This window comes from Myxine glutinosa, chromosome 4 (genome assembly GCF_964187855.1).
Source record: "Myxine glutinosa chromosome 4, kmMyxGlut1.1, whole genome shotgun sequence".
Taxonomy (NCBI): domain Eukaryota; kingdom Metazoa; phylum Chordata; class Myxini; order Myxiniformes; family Myxinidae; genus Myxine; species Myxine glutinosa.
In genome coordinates, this window is record NC_136264.1 from 133507237 (window position 1) to 133526121 (window position 18885).

The 18885-nt window shown below is 50.4% G+C and overlaps 2 protein-coding genes across 3 annotated transcripts in view; both read left to right on the top strand.

Annotated features, from left to right (window-relative positions):
- The window catches only part of GSTP1 (glutathione S-transferase pi 1), a 78955-nt gene extending 77241 nt beyond the window's left edge, over positions 1–1714 (top strand). For both annotated transcript variants that reach the window (XM_078776446.1, XM_068113480.2), the window contains one exon: positions 1164–1714. In XM_078776446.1, coding sequence (XP_078632572.1) covers positions 1164–1352 — 189 coding nt within the window. In that variant the 3' untranslated portion in view covers positions 1353–1714. The remainder of the gene's footprint in view (positions 1–1163) is intronic.
- PUS3 (pseudouridine synthase 3) overlaps positions 1–18885 on the top strand; it is a 212365-nt gene that overhangs the window by 174303 nt on the left and 19177 nt on the right. The window lies entirely within an intron of this gene.

The window sequence follows — 18885 nt, forward strand, 5'->3', positions numbered from 1 at the left end:
GGCACACACCTGTCTATATAAGGTCTCACAGCTGACAATGCATATCAGCAAAAATCAAGCCATGAGGTCGAAGGAACTGCCTCCAGAGCTCAGAGACAGGATTGTGTCGAGGCACAGATCTGGGGAAGCCTACAAAAACATTTCTGCTGCATTGAAGGTTCCCAAGAGCACAGTGGCCTCCATAATTCTTAAATGGAAGAAGTTTGGAACAACCAGGACTCTTTCTCGAGCTGGCCGCCCGGCCAAACTGAGCAATCGGGGGAGAAGGGCCTTGGTAAGAGAGGTGACCAAGAACCCGTTGGTCACTCTGGCTGAGCTCCATAGATCCTGTGTGGAGATGGGAGAAACTTCCAGAACGACAACCATCACTGCAACACTCCACCGATCTGGGCTTTATGGCAGAGTGGCCAGACGGATGCCTCTCCTCAGTGAAAGACATATGAAAGCCCGCCTGGAGTTTGCAAAAAAGCACCTAAAGGACTCTCAGAATGTGAGAAACAAGATTATGTGGTCTGATGAAACCAAGATTGAACTGTTTGGCTTACTGATCAAGAAAACCCTTACTGATCACTAAAAAAGCATCCGGGGAGTATCACTACAACCGAGCCACAAGTGGAGGCTGTCAGTGAGAATTTTGAAAAGAGTGCTTGGAACAAAGCTATGAGAAGGAAGTTTCACAATCCGGTTCATGAATAATGATCCTTTACCGAAAATGGAGGTGGAGATTTTGAGTTCTGGGAGAACTTCTTCCCACCTCCTAAAACCCGCATATGAAGATAAACAACCACAGAGAGACACACACACACACACACACACACACACACACACACACACACACACACACACACACACACACACACACACACACACACACACACACACAGACAGACAAAGAGACGTGTGAAGTGACATCTTTAAAAAATGGCAAAATCCACAATGGGAGGACCAACTGAAGATTTACTATGAGGACAAGTCACGAGGACCTCGTTTTACTTTGTTCTCAAAAAAAAAATACATCTATGGTTGGTTGTGCTTTTGATTATTGATTCGATTATTTTTGCTATTTTACAATCTACAGGTTTATTGGAAGTTTTTTTTTTCATTTCTGCTGCATTTGATTACAGCACCTGATACCTTTTTACCCTTATCTCCTACGTGTACAGATCTCCTTCGCTGACTACAACCTTTTTGATCTACTGAACATTATTGAGGTGCTCCAACCAGGGACACTTCGCCCTTTCGCACTTCTCTTCGCCTTTGCTGCACGAATTGCCTCTCGTCCCCAGATTTCCAAGTTCCTGGGTTCAGATAATCATCGCAAACTTCCAATAAACGGAAACGGAAAGCAGTGAGAGTGTAAAAAGAGGATGCGAGGCTCATAGCTGTAGAAAATGGACCTCAATGTTTAAATGCTTTCTTTCTTACAATCCATTGAGATTTTAAAAAAAATGGTGCCTTTTACACTGAGTTGCAATTGCAGTCGTAACTTTGATTTGCTAAATCCTTTTTGGCGACTGTTTCCGTTTTGGGCTCAATCCTTCCTCATTGGTAGTTGCACATAGCTGACAGGTTGAAGTTCTGAAAATGATATTTGTTAGACTTTACATGATTATGTACAAGATATATATTCTTGTTACAAGGCATTGGAAAACTCATTCAAAGTTTCGACCCATTTATATACACTTGATGCTTGAATAAAATGGTAAACAAACGAGCCATATCACATATTATTTGCCGATGCTGTTGATCTCCCACACACACTCTAGTTATTTTAAAACTCCTTAAGATTAATTTTCTCCTTTGTTTCCCCTATACTTCATATGCATTGGGACCTCTTGTACAGGAAGTGACCTTTTACTTGGCTACCGGAGCCCTTTGAAATGCTCACGCAAGTGACTCAATGGAGTACAACTGCACAAGGCCTATGTACCTATTACAAATTGTGATCCCTGATTGGCTGTGAAATACACGTGATGTAAATATGCTTTTTACAGCCAATCGGGGACTCCCAAAGAAAAGACATTACTTTGTCTACATAAATTACTGGAAATTCAATAAGCTGCATTTGCTGGTTTTTTTTGAACCACCTGTAGAGGCCATTTTTCCCCGCAGAGCAGGGGTTGGCCTTTTTTGGGCACCGTGGTCCCCTTTTTGAAGCAATCTTTTACAGCCGGATGCCCTTCCTGACGCCAACCCTGTTAGTCGCCTCTTGCGACTCACAGGGAATTACCAGTGAACTGGTACCCAATTTGCCGACCTCGGAAGGATGACAGGCTGAGTCAACAAGCAAGTAAGTTGCAAGAGCAGGTCCAGCACGAAGGGACAGTCTATGGAAGGCAAGAGGCAAAAGAAAGAGCTCAAAATGCCGGCGAGCGAGCGGTTTTACTCGCGGTCCTCTGACGTCACTGGCGTTTTTCCTCCAATCAGCGCGTCGCTTGTTGCGTCCTCCTTCACGCCCTCCACACCGACTGGCCGAATGTTCGCGCCTTCCACACTGATTGGCCGAGGTGTCATCGGTCGGTGGCCAATCAGTGTGTCGCTCCTTCACCTTCCTGAATCTTCTCACCGCGTTGGTGTCCTCTCATTGGCCGAGCGCTTGGCGCCCTGCTCCTTGTTCGCCCTTCCCCCCCTGTCAATCAAGAGCCCTCCTGAGGGTGGCTATTGCTTGCCTTGCACGATGTTTGTCACCATGGTGGCGTACTGCGCAGCCGCTGCCTGTTGATTTTTCCGGTCAGTTCTTATGGTCAGTCAGTGTAAGGAGGGGATTTAATTAATGTGTGCACTAAGGGCCTATCTAAGTGTCTATAAGAGTGCGTTGCCATACGGGACAAAGGAATGATCATCAGGTCTGACACACAGGGGAATTATCTTAGTCCCTAGAACTATTTATCACACGAACATCCTTGTATGATCACAGGTATACACTTACCCCGACAAACCGCCCAAAACACAGAACTTATTACAGGTGAGGTTCTCCAGCACGACAGATGAAGCATGATACCTATACAGATCTACCTAAATCTATATACGTATGTCTAAAAGGGGACCGAAAAACAACAACAACCACGGTTCCCGAAAAAGGCCAACCCCCGCTTTGCGGGGAAAAATGGCCTCTAAAGGTGTTTTTTTTTTTTTTTTACTCCAAAATTCATAACAATATGTTATTCCCCATGGAGAGTTCTTTACAATGAGCCATGTCTCAATTTCTTCTATGCGCTTTAGGAGATTTAGAGGTGCAAACTTTTTCGGTTTTTCCAAGATGGCGCCCATACCACGTGACCTATGACGTCATAATTATCATTAGAAAATCTGCAGGAGAAGGCGCACCCATGGTGAAAATTTCCTGTCAATCGGACTAACGGTTGAAGAGAAAATCATATTTATTCTGTGCGGACAAATAAACAAAGACAGACAAACGGACTCAAATGCAATACCCTCTCCTTTGGCGAGGGTAATAAATATAATAAATAATAAATATAATACAATAAATAAATATAATAAATGAATTTCAATAAATATAAATGAATAATAATTAAAAATAAATATATAGATAAGTAAAATAAATAAATATAATAAATGCATATAATAATAATAATAACAAATACAATAACAAGTACAGATACATTCAAAGTACACCACCCCCCATGCCAAATAAAAAAAGAAATAACATCCTTCGGCACCCGGCGATTCCGCCGTGCAGCACAAAGAGACAGTGCTGGGAGGGAGAGGTGTACAATAATTGAATGATTAAATGCGTAATTAAAATCAATAAATAGTAATCGTAAAATAATTTCTTAATCAATTAGCAACCACCACTGTTTCAACTGAAGTTGTAACTTTTTGAAAAATTAATTAAATAAGTCATTAATCAAAATTTTTTAAATTGAATAATCAATAAATAATTAATCGATTAATTGATTAATCAATAAATCAAAAATATCCTTTATAGCCAAATCACTTGGTCACTGCCGTGTACAAATATCAGCTTCCTCACTCAAAAGGTGCCTGAGATATTGCCCAGATGAGAAAGAAAATAAATAAGTACGACATTAATCAATATAATAATTAAGTAGCTCTTCAATTAATTGTTTAATCAAATAACACAAAATACCATTTTTTGCTAAAGTACTTGCTCACTATTGTGCCAAAATTTCAGCTTCCTAGCTCAAAGGATGGCTGAGATATCGCCCGGACAAACAAGAAAGAAAACCAGAAACCAGAGTGAAAACTGAGTACTCCCTTCTCCCTTTCATCGCGCGTCATCACCGGGCCCCCTTCTGTGCCGGTGATGACGTCATGCAGTGCCTCGAGATAGAATAGGAAAGGAGTGGCGTACAAAAATACAGCAAGAGCAAATTCAAATACAGCTACTCAAGATAGAGTGCAATTGTCGTGGGGTCGCCACGGTATCTGCAATGCTTCGCTCGGAATAATCCCCCGAAGAGCAAGTGTTGGTTGGGCAAAAGTCCAAAACGTGTCCTTGTTCTTCCACCTTCTGAGGGCCATGGGAAAGTGCTGTTTCTCAAAAGGAAGGTTATCAATGATACGCAGACATGCGAAATTTGCATTTATTTTTATTAAAATTATACAATGGACTACAAAATGTAAATGTTTCATGATATTTGTTATAATATATCACCTTTATCTATCAATATTGTTGAAATGAAGATCAAATAGCTGTATGTTGAAAAAGTCTAAACTTTACATGGGGTGTGCTTACTTTTTCACGTGACTGTGTATGTATGTATGTATGTATGTATGTATATATATATATATATATATATATATATGTATATATATATATATATATATATATATATTGTTGCGGATTCGGGGGTCGGCGCTCCCCTTATCAAGGGGGGGGGGGGTGGTTAATCCCCATGTCTTTTAAGCTGGCCGTCCCCCAATCCTGGAAATTATGACGCTCTTCCCGGTCGGTCTTGGGTAGGGTGATTGGTCAATTTGGGGTCCCAAATACCTAATTACCAACCCCGACCGCGAGCAGGGAAATAACTCTCGCTCGAACCACGGATAAGATGGAATATTGCCGAGCGGTTAGCAATCCGCAATCCGAGCCGTTAACAAATGACGAAACCCGATCCTGAGCGGTTCCGAAATCGTGCCACAGGTACTCAATTGGAAGAAAAGACGGAGGCGATCGGATTAGGAAAACCAAGAAGGAACAAGGTACATTTATTCACAAACCAAAAAGGAAATGATAGGAATATACAAGAGGAAGAAGAAGAAGAAGAAGCAAAAGGACACAGGGCAGGCTTACCTATACAGTCTTAACTTATCACGACCCCAGGACAAACAGACAGACTCACACGGAATTGTAGTGGTAGGGGAGGAAGGTCCAGGCAGATGGTTCCAGGCTCCTCGTCCAGTCCCGACCCGTGCCGTGGCGGTGATGGAAACAGGCCGGCAGCGCGTCGTTGGCGTTGACCGCGAGCGGACCTTACATATGCGAGGGGCTGGAATGCTGCGTACGTATAGCGTGCCAAACGATCTCTCTCCCGATCAATCAAGGTCCGTATCAAACAGGCAGTTCGTAACAACGAGCTCTCGGCGCAGTTCTTCAATAAACAGTTCGTGCAACGCAATCCCCGGTGCAGTTGGTTACCATCGATGGTTCCCTGCGCAGTCCGTGGCGCAGTCCGTTTCAGCCCCGAGTCGACTCTACTCTGTGAAAAGGCTCGTGCGGGCGCTTATATTACGCGCTCAGATCAATCCGCGCTCTTTGAAACCATGCCCGCCAGCGAGCTCACCTCAGCCCTGGTTGGTTGGCGAGGGCTCACCGGCTCCGCCCTCGATGGTGAGTTGACAGGGCCACGCCTCGTTCCCGTGTCCCCCCCCCTTTTTCCTCGGCCTTAGACCGCGTGTTCAATGGCGTTTGGAGCGAGGCAGCGAACGCTGCTGGTCAAGCAGAGGCGCGTAATAGAATTGGGTGGGACAAGCCCCGACTGTAGGGGCGCATACTGGCGTAGCTTGGAGAGAGCGGCTGGCAAAGAAGCGAATTGGGCCTACCTTATTTAATTAATGCAACACAGATTCAACTATTGGGAACACAGCCTTAAACACATACTAAGGAAATAACTGAAAGTCCTATGGTGTCCTACGTGTTGCTGTGGCCTAACTATGGGTGCAACCTTTAACCTTATTAAATGATGGGATATTTACAAGAGTTATTATTTATTTACAAAAGTGAAGGTTCTAAAACCGCAACAATATATATATAATATATATATATATATATTGTTCTGTCCGTAAGTCGATGAACACCAGCCTTGAACGAATAGCCAGAACAGTCCTTAATTCCGAGACGCGTAGCCAAAATTGGCGGTTGATCCGTGGCGCGCGGGTGAAGAAAACAAAGTGCTTACCTGAACAGAGGCCACACGGGTTTTTTTCCCGAAACCCACAAACAAAGACACACGACACAACAAATGAAAAATGCCACAATAATGATTTCATAAAAATAAAGCAATGAATGAAATTAATGTTGGGGTTAAACTAATATTTCCTCCTGTAAGATGTCTTCTCTCAGTCACAAAAACACACAGGGGAAAAGATAATAATAATACAATATTTTCTTTTCAGTCGGCTGGCACTCAGCTCGGGTTTCAAGAAGGACTTTGGTGAGGTCAGCAGTGTCCAGTGATGTCGGCCGATGAAAGGCCTGCGCGATGAAATGCCTCAAAATGATGCCGGTCAGCGACGCAAGCACACTGAGCTGTGAAGCAGCAGCCATAAACATCCACCTCTCAATTCCGGGCCAGCAAGCAGAACGCAGCCCCCAGCTTCTCTGAAGAACATCACCGACCAATAGCACCTCCTCCTCCAACGTTGCAAAAGTTCACACAAGATCTCCAAAAAGTCCCCTCACAAGCACACACACAATGACTGAATGAACCTCTTCCTCCCACACAAAAACCCAAGAGCAATATCGCACCCATCCTGCTCACGCAATAATCAGCCTAAAGAGAGAGTCAGATTCTTCTTCCTTCCTCTTGAACTTTCTCGATGACGTCACTCTGGCCAATCCCGAGCCCGATCGAATCACCCCATGTCTCCACGACCAATGACGAAGCTCAGGGCGTGGCTTGCCGGTTACGATCCTCTGGAGGCGAGGTTTAGTTACAGATCAAGAATGTTCAGGGTTCTATCGGCAGTTATGCCGGTTATGGTTGGTTAATGGAAGTTTTGCATGGCCAGCCTTGTTGTAATTGTAAAACATAGGGAAAAAGCCACAGGGGGGCAATCACATACTGGGGGACTAATCTTAACACCTATCGACTTACCACAGCTTCACCACCCCCGTGTGAAGACACGTAACCAACTTAAACTCTGGTTTCCTTACTTAATACATCGAGATGCCTTCTACTCGTCCATGGTCCATGCTATTACTATACAATCCTATCTGTACTATGGAATTCCATCATCTACCCCCACAAACGTAACAATATTTTAAATGTGGCTGTCTTCGGGGTCTTTTGTGTCCCCAGGGTCTTTTGCATCCTCAGAGTCTTTTGGGTCATCAGGGTCCGATGGCTCTTTTGAGGCCTCAGGGTCTTTTGGGTCTTTTGGCTCCTCAGGGTCTTTTGGGTCTTCTAAGTCCTTGGGGTATTTTGGGTCCTTGGGGTCCTCTGGTTCTTCATGGTATTCAAGGATCTTCAGGGTATGTTGGAGTCTTGGTGGTCTTAAGGGTCTTGAGGGGTCTTAAAGGTTCTTCAAAGGTCCAATGGGTCTCAGCAGTCCAAAGTGTTGAAAGGTACATTCCGGAAGTACATAATTAATAGACGTACATAATAAATAGACAGGATTCCACTGACTACAAACAGTACATAATTAATAGATATATTGAAAACTCACATAGCTGGAGAAGTTAATATAGTAGAGTTTCTTATTCTTCAAACAATAACAACTTCAGGCTGCCAGACTGTAAGGCCAATCATATTGAAATGTTAAACACGTGTTCCACTTTATGGCTACTACATTACTTTGAAGTTTCACATCGATCAATGAAGCAGTTCGAGAGATGTAATTTTAAAAAGATTTTCGTTCAATCCAATACGGCCGCCAAACCATGTGACGTATGTATTATGCAAGGACAGCATGGTATATGCATGGCACGGGGAACATATGTGTGAAGTTTCCGTTTGATCTGTTCAGCCGTTCTGGTGGAGTGGCTTTTTAAAGTTTTATTCTTCAGAAAAATCATAGCCGCGCCTAACCATGTGACATATGACGTCATGTTTGCAGAACTTTTTGTTCGTCATGGGTATGCGATCGTGCATGTAATGTTTTGCCTCAATATGTTTATCCGTTTCAGAGAAAAAGGGTTTTGAGTGGTTAACGCTTGGTCTTGTATTAAAACAAATATGGCGGCCGAACCACGTGACCAATGACATCATCATTATATTTTTCTCCACCAATTTATCCCGAGATGACGCTCAAGAAATTTCATCTTGATCGGATGAAGTTTTGTACTTGTCGATTTATGACATCATAATGGAGGCACCTATGACATCATCATCAACATATGTTATTCCCCATGGAGAGTTATTTACAATCAGCCATATCTTTAAAAAAATTTATGCAGCTCTTTTGGAGATAAGGTCTAAAGTTTTTCGGTTTTTTCAAGATGGCGCCTGTACCACGTGACATATGACGTCATAATTATCATTTATAAAATTCTGCAGGTGGAGGTGCACCTACGGTGAAAATGTCATGTCAATCGGACCAACGGTTGTAGAGAAAAGCGTACTTATTCTGTGCGGACAAACAGACAAACAGACCCAAATGCAATACGCTCTCTTCCAGTGAGGGTAAAAATACAGAATGAAAATTGACGATTTCATGCAACCATGACATTTGACCTTTTGATCTAAAAAAAATCGGTTAATCCAAATTATTAATTTGATTTCTCCATATTTTCATAATATAACTTGAAAATTTTATGACAAAAGCTCAAATGGTAAATTGAAATTTCAGGTCAATTGGATGAAAATTGAAGATTTTATGTGACGCTGACCTTTGACCTTTTGGAAAAATTATGAATTTGCCTTTTCCGTATTATCATAATAAGCCTTTGGTGAAACTTTGATGACAAAACTCAAATGGTAAAAATGTTACGGCCCGCACACGCACAAGTGATTGCAAAACCCGTCTCTCGCTGCGCAGAGGACGGGCTGATAAAAAGAAAAGCAATGGGTTACATGGTCGCAGAGGTTGACCTGCTAATGTAATGTCTACTACTAATGTTACTGATTTAATGTCCACAATTATCTCACCCTTTAACCCTTTTGAGGGGTCAGCCGTGGGGGAGGTTTGGCCCAAGGCTTTCACAAACAACTGATTTGGACAGGAATTTGTAATCAATTCAGGGTGCCCAGCAGGGATAACTCACCTACTCTTCATCAAAACACATCATGAGATCTTTATCATCCACTTACAAAAACTATAAGATGGGACACCTGGCTTAATGAACAAGGCACTTTGTGATCCAACTCCATAACTAGCACGGATCCAACAGTGTTGGATCCAATTGAATTCAGGCAAGGGAACTCAGAGGTAAGTGTACTAACTTTCTCTGCATCATCCTGTTGGATGAGCATTTTAACTATTGGTTAATGAGGATCCCAGGTGATCCCAGGTTCAAATCCATAAAATTATATGTCGGTATTTGTCGAACGTTTATACGTCCACCCTAAAAAGGACGGAGGGATAAAGAATCGCGGGGTAAGAAATCTTTCCTCGACGTAAGTAATGTATTGTTGCGGAACCCAACGTCGGCCTATGGTTCCCCTTTGAGGGGGGGATTAGTCCCCTCGTTTGTTACTGACCGACGTGGTCCCTGAAGCTGCACCGCGACCTCCGGAAAGGCCGGTGCACAGCCCCGTTCGCGACCGCGGATAAGATGTTAATTTGCCGAGCGGATGGCAGCCGCGGCACGAACTGTTAACAATGACTAGACCCGATTCTCAAACGTTGGCCAAATCGTGCCACAGGTATTCAATGGGGAAAAGGCAACAACGACGGATGTAGAGGAAAGAAAGGCAAAGGGTAAGAAATACAAATATGATTTATTTACTATTTACACAATTGAAAGCAACCAAGGAGGAGGAATAATAATAAAATAAAAACAGAAGAAGAAGAAGTGGACACAGTGAAAATGCTAGCTTATCTAAACAGGCTTAACTTATACCCCAAGGACAAGACAAAGACAGACTACAAGCACACTTACACGGGGGATGATGACAGGAATGGCAGGAGGTGGATGGCTGGAGGGAGAGGAAGGCACAGAGCTGGCTGGAGCTTGCCCCCGCACGGGACGTCGGGCTGGACCTCGACGGCCACCGATGCCACCGCAATCTGGCTCCCGCGGGGTAACGGGTCGGAGCTGCCTGATGGAGCCAACGCTGCCTGGTGGAGTCAAAGCTGCGTGGTACTGCTCTTACTTGCTCTCAGGACTCTCTCTCAATGCTTGCTCTCAGGGCTCCTCTCTTACGCGTCTCCCGTCTCTCTCTGAAGCTCGTCTCTTTGCAGAACTCAGAACTCATCTGAGGTGGGGGCCTCATGGTGCGGGTTATATATGCCCCTCCCTCTAACCTTTGCGAACCTCCCCGATCGCTCTCTCTCCGCCCGCTCAAGCCAAACCCCTTTGGCTGGGTTGGTCGAGCGGGGCCGACTCACTCCTCCCCTCTCTGACGAGGTGGAGACACGCCTTTCTTCTCCGAGCCGGAGCACATGGCAATGGCAGCGAATGCAGTTGGCAATCGAGGCTTTAGGAATGGGAGTGAAAGGGGATCTACTCTATTTGAATTCGGTGCAATGGAGTATTAATTAATGGAAGACAAAGCCTTAACCTAATACACAGAATAAGGAAATAACTACCAACAAGGAGGAAATCTATGATTGGCTAACGTGATGGTATATGACCTAACTAAGGGATGCCCTTTGACCTTTATACACAACAACTGGAGGAAGGAGGGTGATATTTTACAATTTATTACACAATAAAAAAAACACAATTCTCATATCCACAACAGTATAATGTGAAAGGAGTATTGCCATTGGAGTAGTAAAATTGGAAAATGGACCCTTTCATGTTCATCGCCAAGTATTTCCTTGATCGGTGAAAGTACAGAATAGAATTTGGAGCTGGCGTTTACTTGGTGTGATGAAAGTGCGGAGTGGAATATGCCACTAAAGGTTTTCTTGGTGTGATGAAAGTGGAGAGCGGAATATGCCACTAAAGGTTTTCTTGGTGTGATGAAAGTGCGGAGTGGAATATGCCACTAAAGGTTTCTTGGTGTGATGAAGGTGGAGAGTGAAATATGCCACGAAAGGTTTTATTGGTGTGATGAAAGTGCGGAGCGGAATATGCCACTAAGGGTTTTCTTGGTGTGCTGAAAGTGCGGAGTGGAATATACCACTAAAAGGTTTCTTGGTATGTTGAAAGCAAAGATCGTAAAGCGGGCAAAGATAGGCCACTCGTGCGCAACCGCGTTCAATTAGGTGAAGTACGCAATGGAGCAGAACGGCGGCCATTTTAGCAAGCAAGCGGATTTCGGGCTGCTTTCTTGGCTATAGTTCGAAGATCTCCTCTGTATCGATCGCGGAGTAGGAGGTAGAGGAGAGGGGTGGGGAAGAGAGTAAGGTGATGATGTGGTGCTGCGCACACACGACTCGATTGCCAGAGAGGTAGGCCACAACGTGTTGGGATAACAAAGAGTCTTTATTCCAAGCTCGCACTTCAGCACTGGGCGGGCTCGAGCTTAGAGCCCGCATATATGTCCCGAGGCCATGCCTTGCCCCCGGGCGTGGCCGATCGGCCGATAGGCGGGGAATGCATTACAGTTCCCTGCCTGGACGTTCGCGCCACCTGCTGGTGCGCTGAATTATTGTCCCTTGTGTCCGCCACACGCGCCCCCCCATAATTCCCACGCACCTGAAGGGTGAGTTTGCGGGGAAGCCGGATGACCCGGCCAAAACGCCCCCTGGCGATGGGTGCAGGGCTGGGGGGTAGCGGGACGGCGGGGCTGGGGGGTGCCGGGGGTCCGACCGCCGGGGGGCGGCCTCGACACGGAGGCAGAGCTGCTTTGCGGGGGGTGGTCCGGATCGAGGTGGGCCGGCTTGAGGCGGTCCACGGAGATGCGATCCGGGGCACTGCCGATGTCGATGGTGAAAAATTTGGTCTCCAGCACACGGAAGGGCCCGTCGTACGGGGGCCGTAGCGGTGCCCGGTGGGCGTCGTGCCGGACGAAGACGTACTTTGCCATGCGAAGCTCTGGGGCGACGTGTGAAGGCGGGCAACGGTGGTGTGCCGTCGGCACCGGGGCGAACCTCCGGGCGGTCTCCTGAAGGGCGGAGCGCTGTTGCGCCGCGGACCAAGGAGCCGCGGAGTCGGGGAATAAATTCACCCGGTACCCGCAGTGGTTGCCCGAAGACCAGCTCCACCGAGGACGCGCGCAGGTCGTCCTTGGGCGCCGTCCTGAGGCCCAGCAGGACCCAGGGGAGTCTGTCGACCCAGCCGCCGTCGCGGAGGCTGGCCCGGAGCGTAGCCTTCATTGAGCGATGAAAGCGCTCGCACAGGACATTGGCCTGGGGGTGGTAGGTCGTGGTGCAGAGTAGTTTCACCCCGAGCCCTTGCGCCACCGCAGCCCAGAGCTCCGAGGTGAACTGGGGGCCGCGGTCGGACGAGATGTCCGAGGGGGCACCGAACCGGCAACCCAAGTGGCGATGAAGGCTTGCACCACATCAGCCGCAGACGTCACCGCCAATGGGACGGCCTCCGGCCACCGTGTGGTGCGGTCCACCATGGTGAGGAGGTGGGTGAACCCCCACGAGGAGGGCAGAGGTCCCACCAAGTCGACGTGCACGTGGTCGAACCGACGCTCGGGCACCGCAAACGGGGCCAACGGGGCCTGGGTGTGGCGGTGGACGTTTGCGCACTGACACGCGAGGCACGTCCTGGCCCAGTCGCGGACCTCCTTCCGGAGGCCATGCCAGACGAACTTTCCTGCGACGAGCTTCTGGAATGCCTTCGTGCCCGGGTGGGACAGGCCGTGGATGGCGTCGAAAACTGGGCGCCGCCAGCCAGCGGGCACAATGGGGCAAGGCCGGCCGAGGGCGACGTCGCATAGGAGGGCCGCGCCCGCGGCATCGAATGGCACCTCGGTGACGCAGAGGCCCGTGACAGCGGTCCGCAAGGCCTGGATGCCGGGGTCGGCGGTCTGGTCCACCGCCATCCGGGTATAGTCGACCCCGAGGTGGACCGCGTGCACGACGGACCGGGAAAGGCAATCCGCCACCGGGTTGTCTTTACCCGCGACGTGACGGATGTCCGTCGTATACTCGAACACGGCAGAGAGGTGACGCTGCTGCCATGCCGACCATGGCTTGGCGACCTTGGCCATCGCGAACACAAGGGGCTTGTGGTCGACGAAAGCCGTGACCGGGCGGCCCTCCAGGAGATGGCGGAAGTGTCGGACCATCAGGTGGAGCCCGAGCAGCTCGCGGTCGAAGGTGCTATAGCGGCGTTCGTGCGGGCGAAGCTGCCGGCTAAAAAACGCCAGCGGTTGCCAAGCACCACGCACCCACTGCTCGTGCACCGCACCCACCGCGTAGTCCGACGCGTCGGTGGTGAGGGCGATCGGTGCATCGGGCGCCGGGTGCGCCAGCATGGTGGCATCGGCCAGGGCCAGCTTTGCGCCCGCAAACGCCGCGGCCATCGGCTCCGACCAGGCGATGTCACCTTTGCCCGGCTTGCCTCGGAGGGCCTCGTGCAAGGGGCGGAGGAGCTGGGGGACGTGGGGCACGAAGCGGTGGTAAAAATTTACCATGCCCAGGAACTCCTGGAGCCCCTTGATCGTGCGGGGCCGCGGGAAATCCCTGACCGCTTCCACCTTGGCCGGTAAAGGGACGGCCCCGTGCCTGGTGATGCGGTGCCACAATAAGTCAATGGTGGCGACGCCGAAACGGCACTTGGCGGGGTTGATGATTAGGCCATGCTGGCCCAGGCGTTCGAAAAGCATACGGAGGTGGAGAAGGTGCTCCTCCCGGGACGCGCTCGCGACTAGGATGTCGTCCAGGTAGACAAAGAGGAAAGGGAGGTCGCGCAAGACGCTGTCCATAAGCCGTTGGAACACCTGGGCCGCATTCTTCAACCCGAAAGGCATTTTCAGGAACTCGAATAGGCCGAAAGGGGTGATGACGGCCGTCTTCGGGACATCGTCCGGTTGGACGGGGACCTGGTGGTAGCCCCGGATGAGGTCCACCTTGGAAAACACGGTCGTGTTTGCCAACCGGGCGGAAAAGTCCTGGATATGCGGGACCGGGTAGCGGTCGGGGGTGGTGGCATCATTGAGCCGGTGGTAGTCCGCGCACGGCCGCCATCCCCTGCCGGGCTTCGGCACAATGTGCAGAGGAGAAGCCCAAGCGCTGTTGGAGCGCCGTACGATCCCCAGCCGCTCCAGCATGGCGAACTCCGCTTTCGCCATGGCGAGCTTCGTGGGTTCGTGTCGGCGTGCCCGGGCATAGACCGGCGGCCCGACCGTGGGTATATGGTGCTCCACCCCGTATTTAACGGCCACCGCTGAGAAGGTGGGCCACGTGAGGGCCGGGAAACTGGCGAGGAGGCGGGTAAAGTCGTCCGCTGCCGGAAGCGTGCAAACTAAACTCGCTGGGACGGAACCTTCCAGCAAGCCGCTTGGCAAGCCGCTCGATGAGCCGCTCAACGAGCCACTCAGCGAACAAGCGAGCGAGCTGAAGGTTTCGGCCAGGATGAGCCATCTGTGCTTCACGTCGACCAACAGCCCATTCGCGCATAGGAAGTCCGCACCGAGCAGTGCCATTGGCACGCTGGCGGTCACGAACGACCATTGAAAGCGCTGCCCTCCGAACCGCAGTGAGAGGCAACGCTTCCCGAATGTGCGGATGGGTGTACCGTTGGCGGCAAGCAAAGCGGGGCCCCGGCCCGCGGTTTGCTTGTCGGACGTGGAGGCGGGGAGGACGCTTACCTGCGCTCCTGTGTCGCAAAGGAAACGGCACCCGGACAAGGTGTCCGTGATGAAAAGGAGGCTGCCGGAATGGCCGACGCTCATGGCCGCAAGTGAACGCCGGTCGTTTCCCGACCCATCAAAAGAGCACGGCGGGCGACGCGTTTTAGCCTGGCGGCCGAACCTGGCATGGTAGTAGCACCAGGTTTGCGGCGGTAACGGCCGCGGCAGCCGTGCCGGCGGCGGTGGTGGTGGCGGCGGCGGTAGTGGACGGGGCGTAGCAGCGGCTACGAGGGAAGTCGGGAGCGCTGGAGCCTCCGCGCCGGGATCCACTATGGCAGCACCGTACACCGACCGCGTGTCGCAAGCCGCAAAATACTTGTCGGCCTCTCTAGCCAGGGCGCGGGGTTCCTTTATTTTGGAACCAGCCAGCGCGAGGCGTACCTGTGCGGGTAGCTGGCGTAGGAAAAGCGCCCAGAATAAGAAATCCAGGGGCTGGTCTCCAAGCAGGGACAGCATGGAATCCATCCGGACGGATGGTCATGTGTCGCCGAGGGCGGGAAGGTCCAGGAGGCGGTCGGCCCGTTCGATCTCCGTGAGCCCGAACGTGGCGATGAGGAGACGTTTGAGCGCCTCGTACTTGTTGTCGCCCAGCGGGCGCCGAAGGATGGACACGACTTGGGCGGCTGTGCCGGGCCCGAGGGCGGCGACCACGTGGTAGTACCGGGTCTCGTCCGCCGTTATGCCTCGGAGTTGGAATTGAGCTTCGGCTTGCAAAAACCAAATGTCGGCTTGTGCTTCCCAAAACTCCGGGAGTTTGACTGCGACGGCGTTGGTAGCCATGGCGCGTTCGGTGGTCAGCAACGGCTGAACCAATCGGGGTCACCAGTATAGTGCTGCGCACACACGACTCGATTGCCAGAGATTTAGGCCACAACGCGTTGGGATAACAAAGAGTCTTTATTCCAAGCTCGCACTTCAGCACTGGGAGGGCTCGAGCTTAGAGCCCGCATATATGTCCCGAGGCCACGCCTTGCCCCCGGGCATGGCCGATTGGCCGATAGGCGGGGCATGCATTACAGTTCCCCGCCTGGACGTTCGCGCCACCTGCTGGTGCGCTCAATTCTTGTCCCTTGTGTCCGCCACAATGATACATTAGCCATGAAAAAGACAATTTCTTTTTATCACAAGTGAAATTACCCAAAATAAGAAGAGAGATGAAATAGAAGAAAGGCAGAGAAAGAGAGAGAAAGAGAGAGAAATTAGTGCATGCTGTATCGTGACGCAGGGAGAGGTAGGACGGAGAAATAGAGAGGGAGAAGAGAAGCCAACAGCTTAAAAAAGAAAAGGCAAATTGAGAGAGGAAAGGATAGAAATCAAAGCCCAGACACATGCAGAAAGTACATTTTACTTACCTGGAGACATATATATATATATATCATCCGCAAAAGACATCATGCAACATAATCTGTATAATAAATATCACCTACCAAGAAAGTACCCTTCTCGGTAACTATTTAGGCATGGGCAGAAATCCGGGGAGTGTAAACACCCCCCCCCCCCCACACACACACACACACATTTTATTGGGTATGGCACAACATATGAAATCCCCCCCTCCCGCCCCCCCCTGAGACCATTTAACCTTAATGGTCTTGTTCCAATTTATTGAATGTTCTCCAAAATGCCCCATCAATGGTTGGTGAAGACCTTTTTTTCTTGCTTCTCACCTCCGAGTGTCCACCCCCCTTACCTTGGTGTGTCCCCTCCTCCTCTTGTTTTTTTGTTGGTACACCTCTTTATGCCTCCTTTTTATGCGATTTACGCCAATGCATTGAGACGTGGCAAAAATGGTTAAATGTATATGTATTATTTATTGTATGGATTTACTTCACGCGAAAAAAAGAAAAGTTATGTATCATTGGCAAATGTACTTTTAAACGCTTGCCTGCAATGATTTTTCACACGTTTTACAGGTGGAAATTAAACTTACAGTACCCATGCTGAGCATTGCATCTCATGATAATTTACGAAAAGATATGAATAAATTATTTTCAATTATTTGCACAACATTAAGTCGGTATTAGATGCACAGATGTCCATGTATTGAAACATTTCAGTGTTCATAGACATTTCAATGTCTTGCACAATTTTAAATCCTATCCCAACAATGTACTTGTATGTAATGCATCATGACAGCAGAAATGAATGATATTGTGGCGGGCACAAGGGTCAATAATTCCGCGCACCAGTGGGTGGCGCGGGCGTCCAGGCGGGGAACTGAAATACATGCCCCGCCTTTCGGCCGATCGGCCACGCCCGGGGGCAAGGCGTGGCCTCGGGACATATATGCGGGCCCTAAGCTCGAGCCCGCCCAGTGCTGATATGCGAGCTTGTAATAAAGACTCTTGTTTGTATCCACGCGTTGTGGCCTACCTCTCTGGCAATCGAGTCGTGTGTGCACAGCACCACACTGGTGACCCCGATTGGTTCAGCCGTTGCTGACCCCCGAACGCGCCATGGCTACCAACGCCGTCGCAATCAAACTCCCGGAGTTTTGGGAAGCGCAAGCTGACGTTTGGTTTGTGCAAGCCGAAGCTCAATTCCAACTCTGGGGCATCACGGCGGATGAGACCCGGTACTACCATGTGGTCGCCGCCCTCGGGCCCGGCACTGCCGCCCGCGTCGTGTCCATCCTTCGGCGCCCGCCGGGCGACCACAAGTACGAGGCACTCAAACGTCTCCTCCTCACCACGTTCGGGCTCACGGAGGTCGAACGTGCCGACTGCCTCCTGGACCTTGCCGCCCTCGGCGACACACGACCATCCGTCCGGATGGATTTCATGCTGTCCCTGCTTGGAGACCAGCGCCTGGATTTCTTGTTCCGTGCTCTTTTCCTCCGCCAGCTACCTGTACAGGTGCGCCTCGCGCTGGCCGGTTCCAACATCACGGAACCCCGCGCCCTGGCCGGAGAGGCCGACAATTTTTTTGCGGCCTGCGACACGCGGTCGGTTTACGGTGCTGCCGTAGTGGATCCCGGTGCAGAGGCTACAGCGCCCCTGGCTTCCCTCGTGGCCGCTGCTGCGCCCCGCTCACTACCACCGCCGCCACCACCACCGCCGCCGGCACGGCCGACGCGCCCGCCACCGCCGCAAACCTGGTGCTACTACCATGCCAGGTTCGGCCGCAAGGCTAAAACGTGCCGCCCGCCGTGTTCTTTTGACGGGTCGGGAAACGACCGGGCCGGCGCTCACTTGCGGCCATGAGCGTCGGCCATTCCGGCAGCCTCCTGTTCATCATGGACACCTCGCCCGGGCGCTGTTTTCTTTGCAACACGGGAGCGCAGGTAGGCGTCCTCCCTGCCTCCGCGTCCGACAAGCAAGCCGCGGGCCGGGCCCCACTTTCTTGCCGCCAACGGTACACCCATCCGCACATTCGGGAAGCGTTGCCTCTCACTGCGGTTCGGAGGGCAGCGCTTCCAATGGTCGTTCGTCACCGCCAGCGTGCCAATGGCCCTGCTCGGCGCGGACTTCCTATGTGCGCATGGGCTGTTGGTCGACGTTAAGCGCAGACGTCTCGTCCAGGCCGAAACCTTCAGCTCGCTCGTTTGTTCGCTGAGCGGCTCATTGAGCAGCTCGCTGAGCGGCTCACCGAGCGGCTTACCAAGCGGCTTGCTGAAAGGTTCCGTCCCGGTGAGGTTAGTCTGTACGCTTCCGGCAGCGGACGAGTTTACCCGCCTCCTCGCCAGTTTCCCGGCCCTCATGCGGCCCACCTTTTCAGCGGTGGCCGTCAAACACGGGGTGGAGCACCATATCCCCACGGTCGGGCCACCGGTCTACGCCCGGGCACGCCGCCTCGACCCCACGAAGCTCGCCGTGGTGAA